The following is a 27,775-nucleotide window of genomic DNA, read 5'->3' as shown; positions in this document are numbered from 1 at the left end:
ATGACACCACCACCCCACCCACAACACCCACCCACACCATCACCCTATCAACAACATCCCCCCCCCCCCACACACACACACACAACACACACACACACACACACACACACACACACACACACACACGTTCCCCGCTCTATTCTTCTATGGTTGACTCTCTTGGAGCTTTGCTGTTTCGCGGAGCACGTGACTGGTTTCTCCCGTAGTAACCGCTCTCTCGTTTCCATTTCTGGACTTGGCCTTTTTTCTCCCGCTTGAAAAATCCGCACTGTAAATGACAAAGCCCATCTGCATTAAATACATAGCGAAGACAATGTCATCAGGCATGGACTCTGTACCCACAAGTGGAATTGACCAACAAGTAACCAACAAAATCTGACACTTTATTTTTCACGGTGACATAAACCTACGAGGGGTGTTCACAAAGATTTCCCCTGAACCACTTAGGGTTATCATATTTGGTTGAAATTTCTCATGTGTTATGATACATGTATCTATGGGTTATGTCTTAATTTGCAGCACCGAACTATTAATCTTACCACTTTTACAGGTGTTATGATCGAGTAGGGTGTGACAATGGAGCCAGTAGAATACCGAGCAGTGATTAGGTTTTTATATTTGAAAGGTCGCACACCAAAAGAAACTTTCGATGTAATGAAAGCAACTTATGGGGAAGATGCCCCATCATATGACGTTGTTCAACACTGGCATCGCCAGTTCAAGTGGGGTCGGACATCTGTGGAAACAGCTGCCATTCCTGGTCGCCCCCATTCAGCCATTGATGAGGACACTATCCATCAAGTGGAGACCGCCATTTTGGCAGAGCGACGTATAACTGTTCGCCAGTTAGCACAAGATGTCAAGATAAGTGTATGGTCTGTGGAAAAAATCATCCATGACAATTTGAACATGCATAAGGTGTCTGCACGATGGATTCCCAGGTTGCTCACACCTTTCCAAAAGCAGGAACGAGTCAATTGCTCAAAGGATCTTTTGGACATGTGCCAAAACAACTGGCAAACTTTTTTGACAGACTTATTACACAGGATGAAACATGGGTCCATCACTATGATCCTGAGACTAAAGTTCAGTCTATGCAATGGACGCATGTGGAGTCACCACCCCCAAAGAAGGTACGTGTCCAACCCTCTGCAGGCAAGGCCATGCTCACGGTGTTTTTGGACCAGCACGGAGTAGTGATGATGGATTTCTTGGCAAAGGGTACCACAATTACAGGAGCTTATTATGCTTGACTGCTGCGGAAATTGCGGGACGCTATCAAGCTTAAGAGGCGTGGCATGCTGACCAAGGGTGTCCGTCTCCTGCAAGGCAATGCTCCAGTACACAACTCTCATGTTGCCCAGACAGAAGCGCGGTCCTGTGGCTATGAAATCCTTCCACATCCTCCTTACTCTCCTGACCTTGCACCATCTGACTTCCACCTCTTTCCAACCATGAAGTCATTTTTGAAGGGAAAATGTTTCACAGATGATGAAACACTGATTTCTGAAGTCAAGTCCTGGTGTGAGACGCAAAATGATGGCTTTTACAAGCGAGGTCTCCATAGTTGCATAAAACGATGAGAGAAGTGTGTAACTCTTGGTGGTTCCTATGTGGAGAAAGACTAATACCTATGCCAAGTTTCATTCCACTAGGTCCATCGGAAGTGGGTCAGGGGAAATCTTTAATGAACACCCCTCGAACATCACAATAGGGCCTTGGTCATCCCATCAGCCTGTTCAAGCGAAGCGCCCATTAATCTCAGCAACAGCTTCATTGACAGAACGACGTTAACGAATTGCCCCTTTAATATCAGAAACAGAAAATTAAGGCCTACACAACAAAGTTAAACCTTATTTAACCAAAACAACAGCAAGAGCAGCTTACATCGCATTAACAAAGTGCAAGACAAAAATACTCGGCCCTAAACGCAGGGCCATAAAAGTCTGGCCACCAGCTCCTAAAATATCCTTTCCAAGCACCAAGTAACCCTTAATTGTAGCGGTAGACTTTCATCGGATCACGCATTTACATAGTTCTAGCTACTGATTACATGGCATAAAACCTCAAGACGTCTTTTGTTTTGAAAAGGGGATTTATTGGCTCATTGCCGTACAACTATTCCAGTGAAAACGCCATGGAGCTGTTGCCATACACTGTCAATACACCGCCCATTCGATATGCCGCTTACATTTGGGTGATCGGGTGTAACCCAAAATAATATGAATCGCACGTACCTAAAACAACATCTTACACTAACCCATACGCCATTGCAGCGACACTAAACTGCCGGGCCAAATAAAGTGTACACTTGAAAACTGGACTTGACCAAAAACTTTCAAAGGTTACTTGGTTGAAAACAGTCACCGAAACACTAAAAACTTAAGGTTTAAAACACAAGCCGTTAGTGTGAACGATGCACCTCCAGCACTACAAAATATATCGCCTAACACCTTTTTGGGGTTACCCGTGAAAATGCATGTGCAGAAATGCAATGGATCGATGCCAGGGGGGTGACTGACACCAGGCTGCATTCAGGCAGTGCATCCATTTTGTGGAGTTGGGGTGATGGCTAGGGGAGGAACTTGTGGTAACCTTAACAGCCAGATCTAATGTTTCATCTTTAGCCACCATCAAACATGAGTGTACTTCATTCGAGTCGAACTGAATCTCACACCAGGGTGATTAGTACAGGAGTGGTGGCCTTTTTGTCGTGGCACGAACTATTTCACATCCATGACAGGAGATCGGGTTAATTGACCATATCTCTCTTGTGACAAGACACTTTACAGACCACTGAAACATGGTATATTACACCTTATAGGGCACTCAAACATGGTATAATATATCTTTCAGATCACTCAAACATGGTATACTACAATTACAGACCACCCTAACATTGCGTACTGCACCTTACAGACCACCAAACAGGGTATACTACACCTTACAGACCACCCAAACATGGTATACTACAATTACAGACCACTCAAACATGCTATACTACACCTTACATACCACCCAAACACAGCATACTACACCTTACATACCACCCAAACATGGTATACTACTGCTTACATACCACCCAAACACAGCATACTACACCTTACAGACCACTCAAACATGGTATACTACACCTTACATACCACCCAAACACAGCATACTACACCTTACAGACCACCCAAACATGGTATACTACCCCTTACATACCACCCAAACATGGTATACTACCCCTTACATACCACCCAAACACAGCATACTACACCTTACAGACCCCCAAACATGGTATACTACACCTTACATACCACCCAAACATGGTATACTACCCCTTACAGACCACCCAAACACAGCATACTACACCTTACAGACCCCAAAACATGGTATACTACTGCTTACAGACCACCCAAACATTGCATACTACACCTTACAGACCACCCAAACATGATATACTACAATTACAGACCACTCACACATGGTATACTACCCCTTACATATCACCCAAACATGGTATACTACTGCTTCCAGACCACTCAAACATTGCATACTACACCTTACAGACCACTCAAACATGCTATACTACACCTTACAGACCACTCAAACATGGTATACTACCCCTTACATACCACCCAAACATGGTATACTACCCCTTACATACCACCCAAACATGGTATACTACCCTTTACATACCACCCAAACACAGCATACTACACCTTACAGACCACTCATACACAGCATACTACACTTTATGTACGGACAACTCAAACATGGTGCACTTTATCTCGCAGACAGTATTTTACATTGTTCTTAAAAAGATCATGTTTAAATGAGAAAAGCACAATACTTTACCTCCATTCCATCTTTGTTTTTTAAGGAATAACCCTTATAATGCGTGTCACAGATTTGGTGCAATTTACCTTCCAGAGAACGATGAGGATGATGAAGAGGAGGATGATAGCGGCAAGGACGCTGCCAATGATGACCCAGATGTTGACTTTGCCGGGTGGATTATCGGGGTAGATGGGCGTCATTATCTGTAAATGAAAGGAGTATTGTGTTTGAGGTGATAAATCATGTGGTCACTTGCGGTAATGGCCAGGATATCACCCGTCTTACCTTCGTCTCCCAGGGGTAGAGTAGGGGGTGACCAGGCCAGGATATCACCCGTCTTACCTTCGTCTCCACAGCTTGTCACCAGGGGTAGAGTAGGGGGTGTCCAGGCCAGGATATCAACCGTCTTACCTTCGTCTCCACAGCTTGTCCCCAGGGGTAGAGTAGGGGGTGTCAAGGCCAGGATATCACCCGTCTTACCTTCGTCTCCACAGCATGTCCCCAGGGGTAGAGCAGGGGGTGTCCAGGCCAGGATATCACCCGTCTTACCTTCGTCTCCACAGCTTGTCTCAAAGGGTAGAGTAGGGGGTGACCAGGCCAGGATATCACCCTTCTTACCTTCGTCTCCACAGCATGTCCCCAGGGGTAGAGTAGGGGGTGACCAGGCTGAATCACGGTTGCTTCAGTGTAGTACCTCAGTAAGTCAACGCGCTGGATCCAAAACAAACGAATACGTGTTGAACTTCATCATATTCATAGCTAAAGACATCCGGAGCACCATGTCGTTCGTTACAACTGGAATTGCATGCAGCTGGGTGAATCCAGGGATATATGGACTTCGTTACATTCGTAGTTACACGTGCTTTGTTGCAGTCGCAGTTACACTTAGTTATTTTCATCCATAGTTACATACCCGTGAGTGCATACAGAGAAACTGTCATTAACATAACAGTTTTTGATCAACGACATCCAGAACACCAACCAAATGTGAGACGAAATGACCTACGTCATGAAAGGGCAGTTTGCGTCCTTGGATCCAGACAGTGATGTTGACGATGGCGCTCTCCCCGGGGCTGAGGTGATGAAGGGGACACGAGTACTCAACACACTTGAAGTCGGCACAGTCCTGTCAAGCAATCGACCACAGAAGCTGCACTTGACATCTCAATCAATTAAAAACACATTAGAGTAAGCGTTACATAACTAATAAAAACAGAAAAATGACTAAACCACATATTTAATGACAACACCGGGTGGTCGCGAACCCGTGTTCGTGTTCATAACTGCAGAATAAATTACCTGAATTTTGGTAAACCTAAAGATTGTGTCATCTTATCTATACAGTTACTGAGGGACAAAAGAAAAAATACCGACCTTTTTTTTTGAAAATTGTATCGAAAAAAATATATTCTCCCCGAAAATGCTTGAAGAAGAAAATTGGGCGTCTGAAAAATAAGAATTTTACAGCCACAAAAAAATTGTTGAAAGGCTCATAGCCTTTATTAAAACAAATAACTAGTTTAGGCGCTGTAGCTGGTGTCAATACAAAATCACAGGGATGCCCATCCCCTGAATATCTAGATACCCACAGTTCATTGTTTGGATATAATATCACTAACTTAAGACATTTTCAGTTGAACATCAAACATGTGATAAAATCAGCAGAGATGAATAGTGCTAGTGTTTTGGTCCTCAGTGTAGTTGACCAAGATCTCCAATAGACACATGTCTGTTCTACAAACCACCGTCCAAGAGTGAGTGGATTAGAAATCCGCTGTGGAAAGTAGTTCAGGTTTACATCACGGCATGTCTGCTTATTGGCGGAGGAAAGCCCGAAGTGATGCAGGAGACATTTCCACTTGGACAAAACACACGGGTGTGATGGGAATCAGACGAAGGATGGGGATCGGCGCAAATTTCTGATTCCAACCAACTTCATCGACACCACTATGAAACTCCTCAAATAGGAGACATGTTTTTGAAAACAAAAATGATTCAAGAAAATACCGAAAAAGATCACTTTGTCTCAGGGTTTATATATATATCGTGTTGCTATACATACTGGATGTTCTAAAAAGTAATGTAAAGAAAATTGCCAGTCTTCTTTTTTCATGTATTGAAGCAATAAGATCCCCCACCCTACCCTTCTGTAATATGAAATAGCCCTCTAAACGTACCATGTGTACGATGTTTTTGCCGATGTTCCTGGTTTGGGCAAGATGTCGCTCTCTCAATTTGGAAGGCGGCAAGACAGGGAAAAAATCAGTAGTTATCTCCCCTGGCTCAGTCGAAGTCGACGTCGTGGTGGGCGGAGATGTGGTTGTATTTTGACCGATACCTTCACTCTCGTGGTATAACTGACAGACAACGCTGGTTCCGTCCTCTTGTAGGAGCTGTGGGGAAAAGATGAATGTGGATAGATTTACAGGCCATGTCTTTCACAGATGACAGTGAGAATGTGGATAGACTTACAGGCCATGTCTTTCACAGATGACAGTGAGAATGTGGATAGATTTACAGGCCATGTCTTTCACAGATGACAGTGAGAATGTGGATAGATTTACAGGCCATGTCTTTAACAGATGATTGTTAATCTCATGTTTCACACTTTTATCAGATTGAGCAGCACACCTCACATCAAGCACTTACCCTGAGTTCCACGCCACTGTTAATCTTATGTTGCTATTTTTTATCAGACTGAGCAGCACACCTCACATCATGCACTTACCCTGAGTTCCCCGCCACTGTTAATCTTATGTTCCTCATTTTTTTCAGACTGAGCAGCACACCTCACATCATGCACTTACCCTGAGTTCCACGCCACTGTTAATCTAATGCTTCTCACTTTCACCAACACACCTCACACCCAACACTTACCCTGACGTCCGCCGTCTCCACCCAACACTTGCCCTGACGTCCGCCGTCTCCACCCAACACTTACCCTGACGTCCGCCGTCTCCACCCAACACTTACCCTGACATCCGCCGTCTCCACCCAACACTTACCCTGACGTCCGCCATCTCCACCCAACACTTACCCTGACGTCCGCCATCTCCACCCAACACTTACCCTGTCGTCCGCCATCTCCACCCAACACTTACCCTGACGTCCGCCGTCTCCACCCAACACTTACCCTGAAGTCCGCCGTCTCCACCCAACACTTACCCTGACGTCCGCCATCTCCACCCAACACTTACCCTGACGTCCGCCATCTCCACCCAACACTTACCCTGTCGTCCGCCATCTCCACCCAACACTTACCCTGTCGTCCGCCATCTCCACCCAACACTTACCCTGTCGTCCGCCATCTCCACCCAACACTTACCCTGTCGTCCGCCATCTCCACCCAACACTTACCCTGTCGTCCGCCGTCTCCACCCAACACTTACCCTGACGTCCGCCGTCTCCACCCAACACTTACCCTGACGTCCGCCGTTTCCAACCAACACTTACCCTGACGTCCGCCGTCCCTACCCAACACTTGCCCTGACGTCCGCCGTCTCCAACCAACACTTACCCTGACGTCCGCCGTCCCTACCCAACACTTGCCCTGACGTCCGCCGTCTCCACCAAACACTTACCCTGACGTCCGCCGTCTCCACCCAACACTTACCCTGACGTCCGCCGTCCCTACCCAACACTTGCCCTGACGTCCGTCGTCCCTACCCAACATGTACACTTACCCTGACGTCCGCCGTCTCTACCCAACACTTACCCTGACGTCCGCCGTCCCTACCCAACACTTACCCTGACGTCCGCCGTCTCCACCCAACACTTACCCTGACGTCCGCCGTCTCCACCCAACACTTACCCTGACGTCCGCCGTCTCCACCCAACACTTGCCCTGACGTCCACCGTCTCCAACCAACACTTACCCTGACGTCCGCCGTCCCTACCCAACACTTGCCCTGACGTCCGCCGTCTCCACCCAACACTTACCCTGACGTCCGCCGTCTCCACCCAACACTTACCCTGACGTCCGCCGTCCCTACCCAACACTTGCCCTGACGTCCGTCGTCCCTACCCAACATGTACACTTACCCTGACGTCCGCCGTCTCTACCCAACACTTACCCTGACGTCCGCCGTCCCTACCCAACACTTACCCTGACGTCCGCCGTCTCCACCCAACACTTACCCTGACGTCCGCCGTCTCCACCCAACACTTACCCTGACGTCCGACGTCTCCACCATACACTTACCCTGACGTCCGACGTCTCCACCCAACACTTACCCTGACGTCCGCCGTCTCCACCCAACACTTGCCCTGACGTCCGTCGTCCCTACCCAACATGTACACTTACCCTGACGTCCGCCGTCTCTACCCAACACTTACCCTGACGTCCGCCGTCCCTACCCAACACTTACCCTGACGTCCGACGTCTCCACCCAACACTTACCCTGACGTCCGCCGTCTCCACCCAACACTTACCCTCACGTCCGCCGTCTCCACTAGCTCCTCCTTCTGTGGGGTGAAGTATGGAAGGCTGACGGAGACACGTGTGTGCGGCAAGAAACTGGGGCCTGCGTTCTTGATGACGTATTTGTGTCCGATGGTAACCATGGTTTTGTCCAGTTTATCCATCCGTACTAGTACTTGGTCGGGATCTGACTTTCTGTAATGCATTAAACTGATATGTTAAACATTCTATTTGAGTCGAAAAAACATGGCTGCATTCACTAAAACGTGAGTAAAATGCTGTTTTTGGGACAGTTTGGTAAGGACGTGCAATATATACGAATTTACATTCTTAGTGAGGACAGTTTGGTAAGGACGTGAAATATATACAAATTTACATTCTTTGTAAGGACAGTTTGGTAAGGACGTGAAACATATACGAATTTACATTCTTTGTAAGGACAGTATGGTAAGGACGTGGACTATATACGAATTTACATTCTTAGTGAGGACAGTTTGGAAAGGACGTGAAATATATACGAATTTACACTCTTAGTGAGGACAGTTTGGTAAGGATGCGAAATATATGCAAATTTACATTCTTAGTGTAAGGACAGTTTGGTAAGGGCTTGAAACATATACGAATTTACAATCTTAGTAAGGACAGTTTGGTAAGGGCGTGATATATATACGAATTTACATTCTTAGTGTAGGGACAGTTTGGTTTGGACGTGAAATATATACAAATTTACATTATTAGTGTTAGGACAGTTTGGTAAGGACGTGAAATATGTACGATTTTACATTCTTAGTGTTGGGACAGTTGGTTTGGACGTGAAATATATACGAAGTTACATTCTTAGTGTAAGGACAGTTTGGTAAGGATGCGAAATATATACGAATTTACATTCTTAGTGTAAGACCATTTTCATAAAGATATGTAATAGATATGAATTTTTCATTCTTAGTGTTGGGACATTTTAGTAATGGCGTGAAATTGATATGGGTTTATAGTCCTAGTGTGAGAACAGTTGGTAAGGACATGGCATCAATATGAATGCTTAGTTATGATATTTTGGTAAAGACGTGGGTTTCACATGAATTTACATTCTTTGTGCAAGGGCATTTTGGTATTGACGTGGAATAAATGTCAATTTACAGTCTCAAGTTAGGAGAGTTTGGTAAGGACGAAGAATGCATATGAAATTACATTCTTTGTCATAAGGACGTGGACTAAATATGGATTTACATTCTTAGCAATGGCAATTTGATAAGAACGTAGACAAGATATGAATTTACAGTCTTCATGAGGGCATCTAGATAAGGACGCGGAATACATAAATGTTTAATTACCCATTGATTCCTGTTTGAGCATCGATCCAGACTCGAGTAGTTAGACTGGCTTTGTTATTATCTGGATCCGTCTCGTTACTTCCGGTTTCCACTGAAACGTTAAATTCTACAGTAGACATGTCACTCCTCACACCGTCCGCTGTGAAGAACACTGCAAAAGCAAACTTGGCCTTGGAATATACCGGGAGAAGAACGTCACATTTCAGTCGATATTGGATTATTCCGATTTCCTCAGGGTCTCCGTCGCAGACGACAGGTTGTTCTGGAGATGACTCTGTCGTCTGCATCGACACACTCCCAGACCATGTGACATACACCACTGTTGCGAAGGCGGTTTCCATGTCGTTCCTGATGGCCACGTCCAGCACAAGGCCCTTGGTCGCATTAATAACTATAGCCTTGCTCAGATCCGGCCTACTGACGACCCCGTCCTCGTTGTTGATGCGCGCGGAGAGGTCAAGGACGAGGTCGGACCAACACTGGTTGTCTTCACCACATGCCAGTTGAAAGGCCACCTGAAGTAACCGAAAAGTCACAATTCTCTATATACCTACTGAAGAAGACAGTGATAATGAAAAAAGGTAAGAAAGCAGGCCTACCAGACCTTTTCGCGAACTTATGAATATGGAAAGGGTTTTAACCGCGATTGCAATTTGTGCAACGTGTGTTTGTTGTATTCTTGGTTGGAAAAAGGTGCTCTTCGAAATTTCGGACTGAGACCATCTAGTGTGTTATATTTCTTCACAAGATGTCATTTGTAGATACACCGATTGTTAGGCAAAAGTAATTTAAATAAAAGATTTATAGTGTTGAGGAACTCTGACATGTGGGACAATGCTGCATTGTATTGAAACGGACAATGTATCGAGGTTCAATCGAGGCATGTGAGAAATAAGTGATACATTTATATCTTCTTGAAAAACTTGTTTTGATACCCAATGTTTCATCAGGAATAATCATGCAATGGAACAGCAACTAATAGCGCAAGCTGCTCTAGAAATGTAGTGGTTTGTGGTGAGTAAATAATCGCTTTTAACCGCTTACGTCTTTGATCACTTTGTCGGGTTGTGACTGGTTGGTGACCGGCTGGATGTCGGAGTTGGGATCTGCCGGTTGTGGGAGTTGGTAACTGGCCTCCACCCGGACCACAGTAAACGGATCTTTATCTGCGCGATCCTACGAGAATCATACCGAAAGCATGTAATTAATTATACGCAATGAGAATGTCGTTATAAATATTGGATACTATTTAAAAAAGGTTGATCCGAATTAATAAGCTGAGATATGATTTTGTGACAAAACCGCAAAATGGACAGAGGACGCAGAACATCTCATCACTTTGTTTTCCAGGAGACAAATTAGAGAACTCGTATTGTTCACCGCGGCATGTAAACAACACCCGGCACGCCCCTGTTTATCTGTAAGTAGCAATTACATCAGATATTGGTGTGACGCGGCCGGGGATCGAACCCCGACCTCCCGCTCTCCCGGCGGACGCTCAACCACTAGACCACGGAGGCGGTCAGAATCATAATGACAGTGTCATTTTCAAGTCGTCGTTCTTCGTACAACAACTGAGGTAGACGCTAATGGAGGATGCATCAACTTACATTTACACTGATAGCTTGAAACTCCCGGCACGCCCCTGTTTGGTCGTCCGCAGTAATTACATCAGATATGGAGTCGACGTAGCCCTGTGTGGAGTTCAGCAGAACTCGCTTTTGTCCGTTTCCTTTGTATGTATCCACGGAAAGCTCGTACGCAAACCCTGAAATACGCCATGTGGGGTTATATAACACATAACCGCGTAGTTTACACCATGTGGGGTTATATGACACATACACGTGTAGTTTTAACGATGTGGGGTAAAATGACACATACACGTGAGGTTTACACCATGTGGGGCTATATGACACATACACGTGTAGTTTACACCAGTGGGGTTATATGACACATACACGTGTAGTTTACACCATGTGGGGTTATATGACACATACACGTGTCGTTGTACACCATGTGGGGTTATATGACACATACACGTGAGGTTTACACCATGTGGGGCTATATGACACATACACGTGTAGGTTACACCATGTGGGGTTATATGACACATACACGTGTAGTTGTACACCATGTGGGGTTATATGACACATACACGTGAAGTTTACACCATGTGGGGTAATATGACACATACACGTGAAGTTTACACCATGTGGGGTTATATGACTCATACACGTGAAGTTTACACCATGTGGGGCTATATGACACATACACGTGTAGGTTACACCATGTGGGGTTATATGACACATGCACGTGTAGTTGTACACCATGTGGGGTTATATGACACATACACATGTAGGTTTACACCAGTGGGTTATATGACACATACACGTGTAGGTTACACCATGTGGGGTTATATGACACATACACGTGTAGTTGTACACCATGTGGGGTTATATGACACATACACGTGTAGGTTTACATCATGTGGGGTTATATCACACATACACGTGTAGTTGTACACCATGTGGGGTTATATGACACATACACGTGTATTTTTACACCACGTCGGGTTATATGACACATACACGTGAAGTTTACACCATGTGGGGTTACATGACACATACACGTGTAGTTGTACACCATGTGGGGTTATATGACACATACACGTGAAGTTTACACCATGTGGGGTTATATGACACATACACGTGTAGGTTACACCATGTGGGGTTATATGACACATACACGTGTAGTTGTACACCATGTGGGGCTATATGACACATAGACGTGTCGGTTTACACCATGTGGGGCTATATGACACATACACGTGTAGGTTTACACCATGTGGGGCTATATGACACATACACGTGTAGTTGTACACCATGTGGGGTTATATGACACATACACGTGAAGTTTACACCATGTTGGGTTATGTGACACATACACGTGAAGTTTACACCATGTGGGGTTACATGACACATACACGTGAAGTTTACACCATGTGGGGTTACATGAAACATACACGTGTCGTTGTACACCATGTGGGGTTATATGACACATACACGTGAAGTTTACACCATGTGGGGTTATATGACACATACACGTGTAGGTTACACCATGTGGGGTTATATGACACATACACGTGTAGTTGTACACCATGTGGGGCTATATGACACATAGACGTGTCGGTTTACACCATGTGGGGCTATATGACACATACACGTGTAGGTTTACACCATGTGGGGCTATATGACACATACACGTGTAGTTGTACACCATGTGGGGTTATATGACACATACACGTGAAGTTTACACCATGTTGGGTTATGTGACACATACACGTGAAGTTTACACCATGTGGGGTTATATGACACATACACGTGAAGTTTACACCGTGTTGGGTTATGTGACACATACACGTGAAGTTTACACCATGTGGGGTTACATGACACATACACGTGAAGTTTACACCATGTGGGGTTACATGAAACATACACGTGTCGTTGTACACCATGTGGGGTTATATGACACATACACATGCTTATAAGCGTTACACCGTGTACACAGTTTACGTAATCTCAAGAAATAATACATTGCGCATTTCTTTTTTAAATCAGGGAAACTCAGGGAGTACAATTCTTGAAGAAAATGAATGAGTCTTACTGAGACTGGGCGGAAGGCTGACTCCGGTGTAGTGGAAACAAATCCTCAGCAGGAAGCATCTGTCGGCGTCAGTCCCCGCTGGACAACTGGACTTATCCTTGATAATCAGCTGGGGGTCAGTCGTGACGTTGGCATGAAGGTCAACTATGGGCCTCGTTCTGAGAATTACTGCTGAATCCGAGAGGTACGCCCCGACAGCGATATCTGCAAAGACTAGCTAGGTTAGTTATGTCAGTTACATTACGACAGGACTCTATCATAAAGGGGACCCGCCCTGAGTGTTCCTGATCGTGAATCAAAGACGATGCTGATGAAACAGCACAGGGAACACGCGCATACAGCCGACAGATGAAGGAACAAAACAGGTGCGAGTCTATGATGCTAACGTACATCCAGTAGCACAGTGTGACGGGACACCTTTGACAATTTTTTCTTCAACGAAAATGAAAAGAATCGACATGCAGTCACATGCGGCATTCAGGACACTATCTGACTTTACATTCAACATAGACAAGTTGGTTATTTCTGTTTTGGCGTACGTTTGACCGTACCGGGGTAGCCATTGTCGTCCACGTCAGCAGGTTTGGAGATGCTCCAGCCAAAAGACGTCACTGTCTCGGTGTCGTTGATGTCGCGGCCTCCTATTCTCTGCTTCTCTTCCGCGTTCAGCCCTCCTTCCCCTCCATGGTAGATGTATATCGCCCCATGACCTCCATCCTCATACGGAGCTCCCACTGCCACATCTGGAAGATGATAACGACACAGATGCAAGATACAATACTTATAAGACAGGGTCTTCAGCGTTTATCCCGTATGCATTCGCCTATGAGATAACACGGTTATTACACGTTCAAGAGAAGCATACCATTCAGTGAACGTCCGTCAGGCATACGACCTTTATCACGCGACAGCCATGCGAATACATTACTTATCCCACTATCCCTCGCCGCCATAATCAGTCATCATGCAGCCAAAGGCAACGTTCAGCTTAACGATACATCATTTATCAGACATGCACCTGCAATAACACCGTTGATCTCTTGCCAAGGCTACTGATAGCATTCCCAAACTTACCTGCATAACCGTCACAATGATTGTCTCCAAGGCTACTAACGGTATCCCGAAACTTACCCGTATAACCGTCACCGTTGATGTCGCAAAGGCAACTTACGGCATTTCAAAACTTACCTGTATAACCGTCACCGTTGATGTCTCCAAGGTTACTGATGGAAGTCCCAAATCTGGCTCCATGTTCATTCCCCCCCTTGAGAACCACCGAGCTTAGTGTCAAGACGCGCTGTGTGTTACAAAAAGAGAACAAATAGAAGCTGCCCAGAATGACAACAGTCAACGATCAGGTCGAACATTTCATTCACTGGCACAGCTGCATGTGTTGCATGACTATTTGAATCATTGACAACAGGAACTCAGGATAAAGAACTCACATATTTGTAGTCTTTAGAAAAAACATAAAACCATACACTTCTATAGGAAACAAGCAGATCTTGTACACGTAGAAACGTGGTCAGAGAGACATGTTCATGATCACAGACTATGCTGCCCAATGTTGCAGTGAAGTATCCCCCTCATGCCAGACATGTCACGTCAGACGTATGCTCGTATTAGGAGCTCGTTTACGTCAGAATCATTTTATTCTTTGAGCTCTGTTACGTCAGAAGTATTTCATCCTTGGAGCTCTGTTACGTCAGAAGTGTTTCATGCTTTGAGCTCTGTTACGTCAGAATTATTTTATCCTTGGAGCTCTGTTACGTCAGAGGTATTTCATGCTAGGATTTCTGTTACGTCAGATTCATTTCATGCTTGGAGCTCTGTTACGTCAGAAGAATTCCATGCTTGGAGCTCTGTTACGTCAGAATCATTTCATGCTTGGAGCTCTGTTACGTCAGAAGAATTCCATGCTTGGAGCTCTGTTATGTCAGAAATATTTCATGCTTGGAGCTCTGTTACGTCAGAAGAATTCCATGCTTGGAGTTCTGTTACGTCAGAAATATTTCATGCTTGGAGCTCTGTTACGTCAGAAGAATTCTATGCTTGGAGCTCTGTTATGTCAGAATCATTTCATGCTTGAAGCTCTGTTACGTCAGAATCATTTCATGCTTGGAGCTCTGTTATGTCAGAATCATTTCATGCTTGGACCTCTGTTACGTCAGAATCATTTCATGCCAGGAGCGCTTTTACGTCAGAAGTATTTCTTGCTGGTATGTGCATTTTCGTGCCAGGAGCACCATTACGCCAGAAACATTCTCACGCCAGAAGCCCTGTATTCCAGGTACATTTCTCCGTGCGCAGGTTCCGTCAAGCCATACATTCTTAAACTCTTCGTCTGCACAATCTGAATTGGAACTAACTAAGCAACGCTGACTCTGGTATCTCTGCCTGGGCAACAAACGTAAATACGGAAACAAAAATGTAAGGCGAGTTAGTGGTGTTAGTGTCTTGCCTGTCTGTTGTCATTGACGAGGTTTAGGTAGACAAACACCCGCCCTTCATCCATGTAAATCTTCTTGTTATGATCACTGCCGTCGTTGTTGTCGGTGAAGAACGGAGCCCCCACCAGCAGATCGTCGAAGTCATCTCCATTAACATCCGCCGTGCACAGGGAGGCGCCGAAATAAGCGCCGATCTGAAAACACCATGCAATCCGTGTACTGTTTGGGGGGTGACGTCATGAAGCGGCGAGCAATGGTTGGCACCATTGTCTAACGTGTGTTTTTTCAGTAAGGTTGTATAGCATTTGTTGCAAGAGATCGTGTAGTGAGTGGGTGAGTATGGGATTAGCAATTCGAGCAAATATCACGGCAGCTGAGATGGGCTTCACACAGTGTACATATGTGGGAATCGAACCCTTGCCTTTGGCGTGACATGCGGACGCTTTAACCACTAGGCTACCCAACCACCCGAGATATTGTGTGACAGTGTGAAGGGTTTTGAGTCTCTTCCTGGTGTCGTCAAGGGCTGTTGGGTCCTTCCTCCATTGTGTAGTGTTGTCAGGGATTGTAAGACGCTTCCGAGCGTTGTGTAGCACTGTGTAGTGCTGTATAGTGTTGTAAGACGCTTCCTAGCGTTGTGTAGCACTTTGTACTATTGTGTAGTGTAGAAGGACGCTTCTTAGCGTTGTGTAGTGTTGTTGGGGATTGTAAGACGCTTCCGAGCGTTGTGTAGCACTATGTAGTATTGTGTAGTGGTGTAGGACGCTTCTTAGCGTTGTGTAGCACTGTGTAGTGTTGTATAGTGTTGTAAGACGCTTCCTAGCGTTGTGTAGCACTTTGTACTATTGTGTAGTGTAGAAGGACGCTTCTTAGCGTTGTGTAGTGTTGTTGGGGATTGTAAGACGCTTCGGAGCGTTGTGTAGCACTATGTAGTATTGTGTAGTGGTGTAGGACGCTTCTTAGCGTTGTGTAGCACTGTGTAGTGTTGTATAGTGTTGTAAGACGCTTCCTAGCGTTGTCTAGCGCTTTGTACTATTGTGTAGTGTAGAAGGACGCTTCTTAGCGTTGTGTAGTGTTGTTGGGATTGTAAGACGCTTCCTAGCGTTGTGTAGCACTGTGTATTGTTGTCTGGGATTGTAAGACGCTTCCTAACAACATATTGCGTAGAATATCGTTGTATGAATAGTGTAGGATTGCATGACGCTAATTAGTGTTGTGTGGGATCGTGTAGCATGATTCTATGTTGTATACGATTACTAGACGATCATATACTTAACTGTATAGCGGCAATAGGATTGTGACACACTACCAACCTTCGTGTGAAACACTAGCGCTGTGTGGCACTGTGTTGGGTGGAGATGCCACCTCGAGCTGTGGAGAGTTATGTCCCGTGGTTCAGCGTCCTGTAGGTGTTTGAGATGCTAGCCAGCGTTTTGTTACGTTACATTGGATTTTTATACGTTACATAGTGTTGTGACACATTGTAAACTTTGTGTGAGGGCTTGCCTGTTTTTGTGTTGGAGCTCACATCATACGTACATGTATCTCTGGGCAACTCACCTGCTCCCCTGTCAGCGACTGCACCAGTGAAAGTAGGTTGTTGGAGCTGATGAAATTGACTATCTGAAAATTTTAAAAATTGCGTGTTCAATTTGTGTGAGACATGATCCTCCGTAATAACGACTGCTTTGCTGCTGAGGATTTATAAGTGAATTAATTAATATGGTTAGACAGTTTTTCTTATTTATGACGGCGTCTCAGGTCTCAGGTTGGATGAAAGGGTACAGATAAGGATTTGAGGTAAACGATGCAGATCTCGATTTAAGGAAAGCGATGCAGATCAGGGTTTGAAGAAAGTGATGTAGATCAGGATTTGAAGAAAGTGATGCAATGAGGGTAGGAGGAAAGTGCTGCAGATCAGGGTTTGAGGAAAGCGATGCAGATAGAGAGTTGGAGGACAGCGATGCAGATCAGAGTTTGAGGAAAGCGATGCAGATCTGGATTTGAGGAAAGCGATGCAGATTAGAGTTGGAGGACAGCGATGCAGATCAGAGTTTGAGGAAAGCGATGCAGATCAGGGTTAGAGGAAAGCGATGCAGATTAGTGTTGGAGGACAGATGCAGATCAGAGTTTGAGGAAAGTGATGCAATAAGGGTTTAAGTTAAGCGATGTAGATCAGGATTTGAGGAAAGCGATGCAGATTAGAGTTTGAGGAACGTGATGCAGATCAGGGTTAGAGGAAAGCGATGCAGATCAGGGTTTAAGGTAAGCGATGTAGATCAGGATTTGAGGAAAGCGGTGTAGATCAGGGTTTAAGGTAAGCGATGTAGATCAGGATTTGAGGAAAGCGGTGCAGATTAGAGTTTGAGGAACGTGATGCAGATCAGGATTTGAAGAAAGTGATGTAGATCAGGATTTGAAGAAAGTGATGCAATGAGGGTAGGAGGAAAGCGATGCAGATCAGGGTTAGAGGTAAGTGATGCAGATCAGGATTTGAGGAAAGTGCTGCAGATCAGGGTTTGAGGAAAGCGATGCAGATAGAGTGTTGGAGGACAGCGATGCAGATCAGAGTTTGAGGAAAGCGATGCAGATCTGGATTTGAGGAAAGCGATGCAGATTAGAGTTGGAGGACAGCGATGCAGATCAGAGTTTGAGGAAAGCGATGCAGATCAGGGTTAGAGGAAAGCGATGCAGATTAGTGTTGGAGGACAGTGATGCAGATCAGAGTTTGAGGAAAGCGATGCAATAAGGGTTTAAGTTAAGCGATGTAGATCAGGATTTGAGGAAAGCGATGCAGATTAAAGTTTGAGGAACGTGATGCAGATCAGGGTTAGAGGAAAGCGATGCAGATCAGGGTTTAAGGTAAGCGATATAGATCAGGATTTGAGGAAAGCGGTGCAGATCAGGGTTTAAGGTAAGCGATGTACATCAGGATTTGAGGAAAGCGGTGCAGATTAGAGTTTGAGGAACGTGATGCAGATCAGGGTTAGAGGAAAGCGATGCAGATCAGAGTTTGAGGAAAGCGATGCAGATCAGGGTTAGAGGAAAGCGATGCAGATCAGGGTTTAAGGTAAGCGATCAGATCAGGATTTGAAGAAAGTGATGCAGATCAGGGTTTAAGGAAAGCGATGCAGATTAGTGTTTGGTGAAAGTGGTTCAGGTAGTAGACATCTAGGGCTTTGAATAACACATGTGCCCGACTGGTGCTCACAAACCATGGTTAATGATGAAGTAAGACGAGTTCCATAATGGATGAACAACTTCTTTATTACAATTAGTGCGACGTTTCGGTGTAGATCCTAACACCTTTATCACGCAAGCACTTGCTAGATAAAGGTGTTAGGATCATCACTTGCTTGATAAGGGTGTTAGGATCTACACCGAAACGTCGCACTAATTGTAATAAAGAAGTTGTTCATCCATAGAACTCGTCTTACTTTATCACACCAACTTCTAAATGCCACTCAAAGAAGTCATGGTTAATGATCTTGGATCGAACATGGGTTAACGAGCTGATTACAGGAGCTCCGCCGCACCCTAGCACCGCCATGAAGTATTTGAAGGTATTCCCAATGCAAATGGCTAAATATAGTGACTGCATTACGCCGCATAAATAAATTTGAACCTACAAAATCGCTAATGCCTGAGTTTCTTCTACAAGTAATTGGGAACCTTCTAGAATATAATATGAACGCCACTATCCATAAAACTTACGTGGACCATCTCCGCACGAGGAGCGCCTGCAGCAAAGCACGAGTCCCTTTGGCCGCACAACTTCCCCGTGACCACCGAGTACCCTGTGGCCAGGTCAATCACCATGGTTACACATTTTAAATCATTATATATATATATAGTGTGTGTGTGTGTGTGTGTGTGTGTGTGTGTGTGTGTGTGTGTTTGTTAACCCACTGAGATACCATGCCGCAGTTTAACATGAAGACCCCACTCAGACACAGTATACTGACTCCGAGCCGACCAGTCCTTGTTGTCCTTAATGCCGAGAGCCAGACAGGGTAACAACAAGTACCATCTTTTCACGTCTTTTGGTATGACGGGGTCGGAGATCGAACCCCGGACCTTCCGCGCTCCTCGCGGACGCTCTACCACTAGATCAGGAGACGGTCTTTGACGAAGAGAGAAATAAATACATTATACATGGTAATTAATGTAAAGTCTCCATGTTACTTCCCATCTGTCTCGCGCCGTGTAAAGGTAGAAATATGGTTCGTGGGGGCCTAAAAGGAATCCCATGGGATTGAGAAAATGTAGGGAAACCATGCGGAACAGACATTACGTTCAGGCTATTCCCTTAGTTGGAACAATGAATGCAGTCACGTTCACTCCCTGTTTTGAAATACACAAATACATTTATTCAGTATGTTAGCCAGCCACTATACTTGCCACCTTACCGAGATATGAGAATTCAGGAATACGGAAGGGCATTTCAAACACTAGTCGATTCACAAGGTTATTCTCCTTCTTTAGTAAAACGACTCCTCCTAGAAAGAAAACAGCATAATTTCAATGAGACTATTGTTTTACGCAGCAAATAATAATATTCTATCACAGCGGCCTGAAGATAAAAGAGTCTGGGCCCCGTTCAAAATAGCGATCTTAGCGCTAAGTCTGCCGTAAGCCTATGTTAAAGTATGGGAGTTACGATCATCTCAGCGCTACGATCGCTTTGTGGAACGGGGCCCAGGTCCAGACCCACCAATAGCTGTCATGAGCGAGGATGCATACCGTTTGGGCGCGATGACACAGTCTATTGTCACCAGTCGAGCCTCTGTAGACAGCTCTGACTACACGAACACGGGACCTGGGACGGTACCAGGCATTTAGTAAATGATATATATAGAGAGAGATAAACTTCCGTAATCTTACATCAACGTCCCACTTGTGTACTTTCAACATCAAAATTGGGTTATTCTGCGTGTGATATTTACAAAATAGCATCCGTTGTCATGGCAACAATAGTCAGACATACTTGATGTAACGTCGTATTTCAGAGAGAGCACACTAAAAAAGGAATTATGTGACCAGATTGCCTTAACTTCATGGTATGTGAACTCAAATAACTAAAATGTCCATCTTGATTCCAGGAATTACTATTTATCTGACCCGAGTGAATGAGCTTTTGGCCTTTGACCTTCGGCCTTCCGCCTCAAGCAAGAAGTATGAGTGAGTGAGTGACTAGGGTTTAAAGCCGGGTTGAACAGTACAAATCCTACCACGGCGTGTCAGGAAACCCGAAGTGATGCAGGTCTGAGATGTTTAGCAGTGTGGTGGAAACCACGAGCACGGGTATGGTGCTGACAAACCCTAAAAACACAATCAGACCGAACCGGGATTCGAACCTACGATCATAGGTTTCTGGCGTGCCAGTGGAACGCAACTCTAAACAGCGATTGGGCCACCCGCTCTCCCTCAACCACAAGGTATTGAAAACCTGTAATTCCGAAAATCGAATAAATCTCTTTCTTAAGCCATTTTTTAAATAAAAATAAAGTAAAACGCCTGTTCTTTTCACTTTTTTATATCATGACAATTGAATAGCGTCATTTATTATATACTTCAGCGTGAAAGACTGAGTTTTCTGAAGTTGAGAAAGTGATATTTTCATTGCAGGGAACATAACACTTTGACGGAACTTTTGGCATACAAGAGTTGCCTCCCTTAAATTGTCTCCCTTTATCGTAAGTGTCAAACTGTTGAGGTCCTTTCAACGTTCCACTTTGACTAGGCAATATAATGACAGATGGTCATTTATGGAGTTAATATAACTTCTTGCCGTTTGTTATTCTCTCGAAAATGTTTCGTTATAAACTGTAATCTTTTCACTAAACTCGTCAGTCGAGACTGTTCCTTTCGCAAAGGCCATTTTTGTTATTTGACCAGCGTGTATTTTTTGCTTCCAACAGCAGTCTCCAAGTTTTCAAGTTGATTTTGTATATAATCATATCGAAATGTATGGTAAAGAATTTTCGTGACCCTAAATATTTTTTTTATACTGAAGATTGAAGATTGTGCAAACACGAAACTACGGCTACTACTACCTGTGTGTTAGGTTTTACATTTGTAATGAAATAATTAAATTTTCCGGTAGACATCTACACAAAAAGTATATAATAAATAGGATATTCCTCGTGTCTGGTGAAATATCATGTTTCTGTCATGAGAGAAACATGATGTTTTACAAGACACATGAAATATCCTCTATATATTCTCAACAATGCAGCCGTTAGACGGCATACCTCTTCTATCGGAAAGGTGAAATGTAAACGTTTTTTCTACCCTTATCGGTACCACATATAGCGTCCAGTGTATCTGTGATTCATACCTTTCCATTCTTTGAATCCTGGGACGCCAATCAATACGCTGCCATCCTAGAACGAAGGATGAGAGTGAGTGAGTGAGTGAGTGAGTGGCGTTTCATCGTTTGTAGCAACATTTCATATCATGTCGGCTGATTTTAAACGTTATAAGTGGCACAGGTCGACTTCCCGCTGACACAGGCATGGTTTAAAACAACCGTGGATGAAAATCGGGAAGATGTGGGATTCGAACCAATGACTGATCCTGGCATCTAAGAAAAGCAGTTCAGTACAGGTTATGCTCCTAACAACATCCTCTCCGTGATGAAACATAAATATTTTATGCGCCTTTCGTTGAGTACACAATATTCGGTTGTGTCTTAATAAATTATTAATGTTTTTTTCCATTGATATGCGACACGATTGATAGAAGTGGGATGCGACTTTTTGCGAAACTTGATATATATGTAGAGAGAGAGAAAGGTGTGTCTCATTATCCATGCTTGTATAATAACTTCAGATACTTAATGTGTTCTGTGTGTGGTCGCAGGTACCGGAAGTGAACTTACCGCCATTGCGTCACCGGACATCCCGCTCTGTCCCATACCGTTCCAGAGAACGTGCTTGCTAATGCCGTTGCCGAGGGAAACCTTTTTGTAATACTCATTTCTGTTCAAAGGGTAGAATTCTTCTGTCATCATATTAAGGTTGTCAGAGACGCAGCGGCCTATCAGAAAGGCACGCCCATCAGTCTCGTAATGTAAGTCATTGAATCGAGGCGCACAAACCTGAAGTGGCAAGTGATCTTGAGTCGGTATAGTGAGTAGGAGTGGGTGACTATGGGCGAGTGTTTGCAGTAAATGTAGGTGACTGTGGGTGAGAGAGTGTCAGTGTGGGTGTACAGGATGACCTGATGGAGGTGGTATCGGTGGTGGTGGTAGTGGGTGGGGGGGTGAGGTGATCTTGAGTCGGTATAGTGAGTAGGAGTGGGTGACTACGGGCGAGTGTTTGCAGTAAATGTAGGTGACTGTGGGTGAGTAAGTGTCAGTGTGGGTGTACAGGGTGACCTGGTGGAAGTGGTATCGGTGGTGGTGGTAGTGGGTGGGGATCTTGAGTTGGTATAGTGAGTAGGAGTGGGTGACTACGGGCGAGTGTTTGCAGTAAATGTAGGTGACTGTGGGTGGGTAATTGTCAGTGTGGGTGTACGAGATGACATGGTGGAGATGGTATCGGTGGTGGTGGTAGTGGGTGGGGGGTGGGTGGGGGGTGATCTTGAGTCGGTATAGTGAGTAGGAGTGGGTGACTATGGGCGAGTGTTTGCAGTAAATGTAGGTGACTGTGGGTGGGTGATTGTCAGTGTGGGTGTACAGGATGACCTGGTGGAAGTGGTATCGGTGGTGGTGGTAGTGGGTGGGGATCTTGAGTTGGTATAGTGAGTAGGAGTGGGTGACTACGGGCGCGTGTTTGCAGTAAATGTAGGTGACTGTGGGTGGGTGGGTGAGTGTGCATCAGTGAGGGATCCTGGGTCAGTATGATGAGTGAGGGTGAGTGGCGATAATGTGGCTATAATTGTTATTCTACGCTTCATATTAAATGCATTCTTGATTGTTGTCCATTGTTTTTAACATGAACAATACTTCACTTTGTTTTCTGTTCGCGGTGGGTCGCATTAAAGACTTTACTTTTTTTCATTGAAGACTTAATTTGGAACTTTTTCTGACAAGGCCATCTTTGGAGACATTGGTTGTGTTACTGTGTTTTGTTTGTTGTTTCTGGGAACCAGTTATAACCAGAAATCCCCTCGATGTTACTGTACATGTAATATGTGAAGACTTACAGTGGTCGTGTCGTTGGTCTGCACGATGACGGAACCATACATCTCATTGTCAATGTACCACGTTCCTGAAGGCGACACTAAGTTTACTAGAAAGACAAAATATTCAGAGTGAGTGCATTATAAAAAAACACCTGTGGTTTAACCGAGGATCGAGTGTGTGTGTGTGTGTGTGTGTGTGTGTGTGTTGGTAGGGACAAAATGTGTTCTAACCGAGGATTGTGTGTGTGTTTGAAAAGACTGTTTAACCGAGGATTGTGTGTGCAGTGCGTGTGTGCGTGCGTGCGTGTGTGTGTGTGTGGTGTGTGCAGCATTTTTTGCCGTTAGTTCATATAAACTAAAATATACAAAATAATTGCTGTATCTTGCAAGGAATATTTGTTTGTTTGTTGTTCAACGCAGCCCACAGCAATAGTCCAGCTTTCTGACTGCGGTCTGTAGATGATTGAGTCGTGACCAGACGATTGTGTGTGTGTGTGTGTATGTGTGTGTGTGTGTGTGTGTGTGTGTGTGTGTGTGTGTGTGTGTGTGTGTGTGTGTGTGTGTGTGTGTGTGTGTGTGTGTGTGTGTGTGTGTGTGTGTGTGTGTGCAATAGTCCAGCTTTCTGACTGCGGTCTGTAGATGATTGAGTCGTGACCAGACGATTGTGTGTGTGTGTGTGTGTGTGTGTGTGTGTGTGTGTGTGTGTGTGTGTGTGTGTGTGTGTGTGTGTGTGTGTGTGTGTGTGTGTGTGTGTGTGTGTGTGTGTGTGTGTGTGTGTGTGTGTGTGTGTGCAATATTCCAGCTTTCTGACTGCGGTCTGTAGATGATGGAGTCGTGACCAGACGATTGTGTGTGTGTGTGTGTGTGTGTGTGTGTGTGTGTGTGTGTGTGTGTGTGTGTGTGTGTGTGTGTGTGTGTGTGTGTGTGTGTGTGTGTGTGTGTGTGTGTGTGTGTGTGTGTGTGTGTGTGTGTGTGTGTGCAATATTCCAGCTCTATGACTGCGGTCTGTAGATGATGGAGTCGTGACCAGACGATTGTGTGTGTGTGTGTGTGTGTGTGTGTGTGTGTGTGTGTGTGTGTGTGTGTGTGTGTGTGTGTGTGTGTGTGTGTGTGTGTGTGTGTGTGTGTGTGTGTGTGTGTGTGTGTGTGTGTGCAATATTCCAGCTTTCTGACTGCGGTCTGTAGATGATGGAGTCGTGACCAGACATCATGAGCATGGATCTACACAAGTTTGAAAATACACTCAATGAAGAAATACATAACGTACAATGTGTATGTAAAGTTAATCTGTCCATGTTGCGTTTATCCTGCATAAACCCATGCAAGCTATACAATATTACCACGTATAAGCTCTAACCATTAACTCGTTTCAAGCTCTTGACACAGCTGAGAGACTCTGTGACGTCACACTCGTGCGTTGCCCCAGTAGAGTTCCGTCGTGAGGAGCTGTCCTTGGGGGCACCCACGATGAGCCTAAAACACGACACACCGTCACATTGTGATATATACATGCTTATGTTGTCGATCTCTGAGTCACATTATGATATATACATGCTTATGTTGTCGATATCTGAGTAACATTATGATATATACATGCTTATTTTGTCGATCTCTGAGTCACATTGTGATATATACATGCTTATTTTGTCGATCTCTGAGTCACATTATGATATATACATGCTTATTTTGTCGATCTCTGAGTAACATTATGATATATACATGCTTATTTTGTCGATCTCTGAGTAACAATAATATATATACATGATTATTTTGTCGATCTCTGAGTCACATTGTGATATATACATGCTTATTTTGTCCATCTCTGAGTCACATTATGATATATACATGCTTATTTTGTCGATCTCTGAGTAACATTATGATATATACATGCTTATTTTGTCGATCTCTCAGTCACATTATGATATATACATGCTTATTTTGTCGATACCCCATGTTACATTATGATATATACAGGCTTATTTAGTCGATCTCTCAGTCACATTATGATATATACATGCTTATTTTGTCGATCTCTGAGTAACATTATGATATATACATGCTTATTTTGTCGATCTCTGTCATATTATGATATATACATTCTTATTTTGTCGATACCCCATGTTACATTGTGATTAACACATGCTTATTTTGTCGACCTCTCAGTCACATTATGATATATACATGCTTATTTTGTCGATCTCTGTCATATTATGATATATACATTCTTATTTTGTCGATACCCCATGTTACATTATGATATATACAGGCTTATTTAGTCGATCTCTCAGTCACAATATGATATATACAATGTCATGCTTATTTTGTCGACCTCTCAGTCACATTATGATACATACATGCTTATTTTGAAGATCTCTCAGTCACATTGTGATATTTACATACTATTTTGTCGATCTCTCAGTCACATTATGATATATACATGTTCATTTTGTCGATCTCTCCATCACATTATAATATATATATATGATTATGTTGTAGATCTCTCAGTCACATGATAATATACACATGCTCATTTTGTCGATCTACCCATCTTATCATCATATATACATTCAGGAGTTGTCAGTTATTATGTAACAAGGAGCTTTTACATCCGTATTGTTGTCGAGAACCGGAAGTATTCGTCACCGGAAAACGCCGAGCCCAATATCCTGATATGACTGCAGTGCCGTAACACAACACTCGAACAAACAGTGTTGAAGAGTGAGAGAGAGAGAGAGAGAGAGAGAGAGAGAGAGAGAGAGAGAGAGAGAGAGAGAGAGAGAGAGAGAGAGAGAGAGAGAGAGAGAGAGAGAGACTAGCCGAGTAAATTGCTTTACCCTTCTGGGCAGTGTCAACAGTATTGCGTTAACGATAAATATAGACAAAACTATTGTTTCACGATGTGTCGCAGAGTGGGGTTTCCGGTTGATATAAATGTTTACTGGATCAAACAATTGAATTTGAGTCTTGCATGTTAAGTCTCACTAGGAAATAATTTGAACTAAGGGCAGTGGCCGTCATGTTAAATCTTATATACAATGACGATTACATCACTTCAGAGTGTGGTCGGTTCCACAAAGGGATCTTTCATACTTTAACATAAACCTATGTTTGTAGCACCTTATCGAGTTTGTGTTTGGTAAACTATATTGGCTTTAATCTCATAATAAAGAACAGCTTCCACCGCGTCAATAATGGTCGTCCTGAAGCTGGTAGTAAGCATTAAGGCATACTCTATGAAATACATCGCTCCACCGACCGGTTCCACAAAGCGATCTTAGTCCTAAGACTTGCGTTACTTTAACGTAAACTTATGACAATTGTTTCATCAGCATAGATTTGGAAAGCGAGGTCCTAACTGTGATCGTTTCGTTGACAGTGACTCCCCTGTTGGGAGACGTGACTACAAGGTCCCCCACTTACTTATATCCTGACTGAGTCCTCTTGAAGGCACTGGCGTATCCGAACATGCTTTTACTTGGTCCATGGAGAACACGTGCGTGGACAACGTCAATGTTGTAACTGAAACACACATCTACCATAAACAAACAGAAAATAACTGGAAGCGCAGCCAGGCCAACTGTCGCCATGTTGGACGCCGTGTAAGTATGTGTTGCTGGAGTGTCGTCAGTTTCAGCGTCGAGGAGGCGACCGGAAAGTATGGTGAAGTGTTCCGGACATATTTGCCCTGATTGAGTGAGTTAGTAATTACATGTACAGCATGACAACGTGTTTAACAGTATTTCAGCTGTATAACGAAGTGCCAGCTTTACGTTGGACGGTAGCCTGATGCAGGCCAGAGATATGTACAACATTTGGTGAAACCAAAGCGTGCTTGTAGTGTCTAATAAACCAAGGATCATAATCAGGGTATTTAGCTCTTATGGACTTTGTAAGATGTCAGGATACAAATCAAGTGACAGAAGACAAATTATGGTTGGGATAAATCCTACCCATTA

General features: G+C 44.2%; 1 protein-coding gene across 1 annotated transcript; it reads right to left on the bottom strand.

The window, feature by feature from the left end:
• Nucleotides 1–81: 81 nt before the first annotated feature.
• Nucleotides 82–27,411, bottom strand: LOC139464821 (integrin alpha-4-like). Its single transcript, XM_071246339.1, has 21 exons — nucleotides 27,240–27,411; nucleotides 25,177–25,292; nucleotides 23,841–23,926; nucleotides 22,573–22,791; nucleotides 22,030–22,075; nucleotides 20,099–20,188; nucleotides 19,404–19,486; nucleotides 17,250–17,312; nucleotides 15,701–15,883; nucleotides 14,428–14,536; nucleotides 13,791–13,982; nucleotides 13,240–13,443; nucleotides 11,187–11,344; nucleotides 10,621–10,752; nucleotides 9,577–10,091; nucleotides 8,257–8,440; nucleotides 6,003–6,218; nucleotides 4,832–4,951; nucleotides 4,444–4,536; nucleotides 3,912–4,028; nucleotides 82–268 (listed from the first exon to the last, which is right to left on the bottom strand). Exons 1-21 carry the CDS (start codon nucleotides 27,404–27,406, stop codon nucleotides 137–139), a joined length of 3,225 nt encoding a protein of 1,074 aa, XP_071102440.1. The 5' UTR covers nucleotides 27,407–27,411; the 3' UTR covers nucleotides 82–136.
• Nucleotides 27,412–27,775: the final 364 nt, after the last annotated feature.

The sequence above is a fragment of the Haliotis cracherodii genome, unplaced genomic scaffold (genome assembly GCF_022045235.1).
Source record: "Haliotis cracherodii isolate W230 unplaced genomic scaffold, xgHalCrac1.p SCAF_17, whole genome shotgun sequence".
In the NCBI taxonomy this organism is placed as follows: domain Eukaryota; kingdom Metazoa; phylum Mollusca; class Gastropoda; order Lepetellida; family Haliotidae; genus Haliotis; species Haliotis cracherodii.
Note: the sequence above shows the minus strand (reverse complement) of the source record. Positions and strands in the feature narration are given on the sequence as shown.